Source organism: Dipteris shenzhenensis, chromosome 33 (assembly GCF_047967505.1).
Source record: "Dipteris shenzhenensis isolate YYH24624 ecotype China chromosome 33, Dip_SZ_1.0, whole genome shotgun sequence".
Lineage (NCBI taxonomy): Eukaryota > Viridiplantae > Streptophyta > Polypodiopsida > Gleicheniales > Dipteridaceae > Dipteris > Dipteris shenzhenensis.
The window spans coordinates 8,791,463-8,796,905 of NC_141628.1; the positions used below are offsets into that span (position 1 = coordinate 8,791,463).

The 5,443-nt window shown below is 43.7% G+C and overlaps 1 protein-coding gene across 2 annotated transcripts; it reads left to right on the forward strand.

Annotated features, from left to right (window-relative positions):
- The first annotated feature begins 521 nt into the window (after positions 1-521).
- On the forward strand, positions 522-3,660 carry LOC147879632 (pentatricopeptide repeat-containing protein At1g06140, mitochondrial-like). 2 transcript variants are annotated; one of them, XM_087372082.1, is made up of 2 exons: positions 522-1,012; positions 1,094-3,660. In XM_087372082.1, the coding sequence occupies exon 2, from the start codon at positions 1,140-1,142 to the stop codon at positions 3,132-3,134; it is 1,995 nt and encodes a 664-aa protein (XP_087228208.1). In that variant the 5' UTR covers positions 522-1,012; positions 1,094-1,139; the 3' UTR covers positions 3,135-3,660. The 2 variants fall into 2 exon arrangements, with proteins under 2 accessions (XP_087228208.1, XP_087228207.1); XM_087372081.1 differs by having other exon boundaries at positions 1,102-3,660.
- Positions 3,661-5,443: the final 1,783 nt, after the last annotated feature.

Sequence of the window (5,443 nt, forward strand, 5' to 3'; positions counted from 1 at the left end):
TCAAATCATGGACCTCTATATTTACAACTTCTTCCTTCTCTTAGGCTTAGTGATCACGCACAGCCTGTGCATAAATTGGGAGCGAGCTGGAGGTGCTTCAACAAAAGCCTCGAATGTAGCTCCTTCATTCACGTGAGTTAATTGGCTTGTACGCCCTTTGTATTCTTAATATCGGCTAGTGGTGGGGAGTACAAGTCTGCTCCCCTTTGCCTTGCATCTACACCCCTCTGTACATGTGATTTTTGAAGGCAAGTTACCTTGGAGTTGAGCACTGGTGCTCAAATAGACAACCGTAGAGATGGAGTTGTAAAATGGAAATTAGGCCTTTCTTCCTACTTTATTGAGATAAGGCACTCGCAAAACCTAGGCAGGGAAAGTGGCTAAACGTTGAGAGGAATGGATGGGCAGCTTGTGAAACTCTTCCAGGTTAATAACTCAGCATGCTTGAACACACGCTCACACTGCTTGTAGTCAATACTTGGAACCTCATGTGAATGGAAATCCGGTTTTGGAGGCCTAAGTGGGTTGCAAATGAGGGCCTTTGTGTGAACCAGCTCTTACACTAAAGAGTCACTCCTAAAACCCTCACAAGCATGAAATCTCTAAGCAACTGAAGAAAGGCCATTGCCCCTTATAGCACAAAAACCTCTGCTTGAACGCATTCCTCGAGCCCAAGCTACAGATGATGCTCCCCATGGCTATGGCTTCCCCCCAGCCTCCAAGGTGGGAAACCCACCGAGACAGTGGTGCTTTAGTCCTCCAGGACATGGCTTTTCCGATCCTCAACCAGTTTGGCCGGGGCTTCCCTCCAAAGGCCTCTAAGAATTTGACTTCAGGTACTTCTTCGCCTCGAATTTCGGTTTCATGCACCCTTGCACTTCCTGCAATTGGTTTTCATCGTTGTCATACTTATAACGACACAGCGCTCATGGCAAGGCGTGTTCATGGATCTCTCCCACTCGTGGGATACCCGAAAGAGGAACGTGAGTGTGCGACACAATCACTTGCACAGGTAAAATTGTTGCTGTACAAATATTCGGGTCCCACTGGCAGTCTGACGAGTTTGTTATGAGTTCTAACTGGCAAACCCTAGGTGTTCAGATTTCAAGCATAGAATTCAAAGGAGTCTCGTTGCGTAGATGGCTGGTACAATCCAGATTGGGTTAATGCACTTGGCCAAGGCATCTAGTAGTCGAGCCCTGTCGAACTCGGAACAGCATGACTTGGTGGATAGCATCAGCAATCTTAGGGCCAGCGTGAACGCATTTAGTGGCTGGGAGATGCTGAGCTTAGAGGCGGCACTCACGTCTTTGGAACGGATGACCCAGCCGCCTTCTGTTGGCAACTTCATATGTATCTTGAAAAAGTGCAGAAAAACGAAAAATGTAGCGTATGCTAAGCGGTTGCATACTTACATGCGCCAAGAAGGGCTGGACCCTCATACATCTCTTGGGAATTACCTTGTCCCAATGTTGGTGGAATGTGGAAGCATGTACGATGCTCTACAGGTTTTTAACATGCTGATTGATGCTACCGAGTATTCATGGACCTCTATCATCACAGGTTATATTGACTGTGGCGAGTTGCAGCATGCCCTTAACATGTACCAGAAAATGCAAGAGGAATGTGTACATCCTAGCAAGTATACGCTTGTGGCCCTTCTGAAGGCCTGTGCTAGGCTGAAAGATGGGGAAAGAGGCCGAGAAATACATGAAGAGATTGCCCTGAAGGGGTTGGAAAGAGATCCTTTTCTTGGCAGTACCTTGGTCGACATGTATGCCAAATGTGGCTTGCTTGCAAAAGCACGGGTAGTCTTTGATAAGCTTCCAGTTCGAGAGGTAGTCGCGTGGACCGCACTTATTGCAGGATATGCCAAACATGGGCTTGGTGACGAAGCACTGGACTGCTTCCAACAGATGAAACTAGAGGGTGTGTCTCCAGATGTTGTCACATTTGTTTGCAGCTTGAAGGCTTGCGGCAGCATAGGAACCATACACAAGGGCCAAGAAATACACTTGGAGATTGCCAGGAGGGGGTTGGAAAGAGATCCTGTTCTTGGCAGCACCTTGGTTGATATGTATGCCAAATGTGGAGCACTATTCAGAGCAAGGGAAGTGTTTGACAAGCTTCCTAGTCGAGATGTAGTCTTGTGGAATGCGCTAATTGCAGGATATGCTGACCATGGGCTTGGTGAGGAAGCACTGGATTGTTTCAAGAAAATGCAACTGGAGGGTGTAACTTCTAATGCTGTCACGTTAGTTTGCAGCTTGAAAGCTTGTGGCAGCATAGGTGCCATAGGTGAGGGGGGAGAAATACATGCAGAGATTGCCAAAAAAGGGTTGGAAGGAGACACGTTTGTTGGCAATGCCTCGGTTGATATGTATGCCAAATGTGGTTGCCTTGTAAAAGCACAAGAGGTGTTTGACAAGCTTCTGGTTCGAGATGTAGTCTCGTGGACTGCACTGATTGCAGGATATGCTGACAATGGGCTTTGTGAGGAAGCACTGAACTGTTTCCAACAGATGCAACTGGAGGGCGTGTCTCCAAATGTAGTCTCTTGGAATGCACTAATCACGGGATATGCCCAGCTAGGAGAAAGTGAAATTGTTTTCGATATGCTAGAGAGAATGAAAGGAGGAGGCATAAAGCCAGATGGAGTTACCTTTCTTAATGTTCTTTCTGTATGCAGTCATGCAGGTCTTGTGGATAAGGGCCAGAAGTACTTTCAGGCCATGACCAAAGATTATGGTATCACTCCAACTATTGGGCACCACACTTGTGTCATTGATCTTGTTGGCCGTGCGGGCCAAGTAGATGAGGCAATAGGAATCATGGAAAAGATGCCTTTCCAATCTGATCTTGCAGTGTGGCTGAATGTGTTGGGCGCTTGTCGAAAGTGGGGTAAGATGGAGCTTGGAAGGCTTGCCTTTGAACATGCAGTGCGATTGGATGAAAGGGATGCTTCAGCTTATGTTCTAATGTCTAACATCTATGCTGAGGCTCATTTGCACGAGGATGAGAATGAGATTGAGGCAAGCACAGTGGCACTACAAGCATGGAAGGAGCCAGGACTGCATTCCTTTGGGTTGGGGATACAACACGTTCCCAAAGCAAAGATGTATATGCCAAGTTAGAAGATCTCTCCCTCAAAATGCCAGACAAAGGGTATGTTTCGAATTCGCATTGTGTCTCACAGGACATCTCCAATGATGCAAAGAAAGATAGGTTATGTGCACGCAGTGAGAAACTGGCTATCGTATGTGCACTACTCAATACACCCAAAGGGAAACCTGTCTGTGTTCAAAAAAATCTGTGTTTGTGCTGACTCTCATGCAGCCACTGTATTTTTATCAAAGATAAGAGGAGCAAACTATTTTTGTAAGAAAGGAAAGTGTATTTGTGAGGACTGTCTGTGACCGTATCGCATATCTTAGCTAACCTGTTCTTGCTAATGATGAAGATACTGGTGTGGTGTGCTCGAGGACAATGAAGATCAGTCCCTGATGGTTATTTTGGTAAACCAAGCTGCTTGGCTTTTGAATCTGCAGTCCCAGCAGTTGAGTCTGCAGTTTCTAGCAGTTGGGTCTACAGTTTCTGAAATTAAATTTGCAATTTCTGTAAATCAACAATAAACTTGGTGTTATTCTGCAAACTGCAGTTCTAGACCTTTTGGGGGTGGTTGTAGATGCAATGCTTCTTGCAATTCCTGTCACAACTGTTGTCTCTGCTGTTATCTTTTATTCCTTTATGTTTTTCATCTCTGGAATTTTGCATATTATCAAATTTGTAGCACAGTCTGTATGTTTATGGCAGTAATGCTGGAGATGCTGCCCTCTCCATTCATTGTGAAATCAAAAGAGCATGAGGGCTACATCCCCCCTCTTCCCAATATCTTTAGGGGGTTCTGCCTAGCCAGTGGCTATAACACCCGGATACAACTCCCACCCAAAGTCACGGGATAATCACACAGAACAACCCATAGGGGTTTGAGATAGCAGCTCACCTCAAAACATAGGCTCAATACTACAAGCCACCCCCAAACCTGGAGGTCTAGACGACCGCAAGAGCCAGCCTCAAGGTGAAGACATGTGTCCCATACTTACATGCCCCTTCCAGGTTGTTACGCTGGAATTGTGGTACTATCTTCTGGTGCCTCGGTTCATCCTGTTGCCCTTAGCTTCGCTCTGAGTGTGTGGGGCAATTGCCTTTTTTAGATAGCCACTGGTGTGTTCACTCCTCAGCAAACAGTGAACAGGTGTGAATGAAAGTGTAGGTATGTACATAGCGTAGGAGCAAGGGGGTAAACACACTACTTAGTAAATGGACTTGAGAGAGAGAGAGAGAGAGAGAGAGAGAGATGGATGCACAACTACTGGAGTGTTTGCTCCTGGTGCAAATGGAAGAGGGGTGGGCCTGTTGGTGAGACTTCCAGCCATGAACCTTCACTGAGATGGGAGACTCACTCCTTTCTTTGTCTAGCTCTCGAAGACTTCTTTACCTAGATAGGCTAATGTCTGTGTGTCCTTTTTCAATAAAAGTTTTTCAAAAATATAATGTCAATGTTCTTTCAAATTTCTATACGCCTTGGATCTAAATAAGATCCATTAGATCCAACTTAAAGCTTCATTAGATCACTTCTTAAAACTAAAAGCTTCCTTTCAAAGCAAAGAACTCTATCTAAATAAGGAACTCTTGATTTCTATTTTTACTTCTCCTCTTGACAAGGTAGGCTTGAACTCAATCTTGAAGTCTCCTGAAATAATGGATTCTCTCCCTCATTATGTGACAAGAATTCGGAAGCATCCAATAGTAGCTTGAAAGTGTGTAAAAACATTAGGACAAAAGGCTTTCAACTATGGAGAGAGAGGTAAAGGCTTTCAGAGCAATCAAAATCATCCATTCTTTTAGAACCTTGTTGTTGTAAAAATAAAAGATTCCAAAACTTTCTTAATGCTGATTTAGGACATGTAGCCTCACAATTGATACTTCAATTTTGGTTTCTAGTAAGTTAAGAAACCTTTTCACATTGGATTTCTAGTAACTTAAGAGACATTTTCATGAAAGGCATGAAATTTTGATTGTACTCTTCAAAAGAGTCTTGCCTTTTAAAAGATATTGATAATGGAATCTCAAACTTTGCTTTTCCAATAGAAGAAAGTTCATGAGTTCAAAATATCTTGTTGGATTGGAAAGGGAAGATTTTGAAGAAAGTTGCTTTGAAACTAGAAGTCTCTTCAGTTAATTGCTCAAAGCAAAGTAATCATTTTTTAATAAAAGATGAAACTCTTCTTCAAAAATTTGTCATGTCTTACATGGATGAATGTTCAAATGACTTTGTTTTTATTTGCAAAATTTTTTACTTAGAATGTTTGAGAGAAGTGAACTTGTTTGCCAAAACTTACGCCCCTAGCTTAGTTTCTTAGAAGGATCTGATCTCAAAACA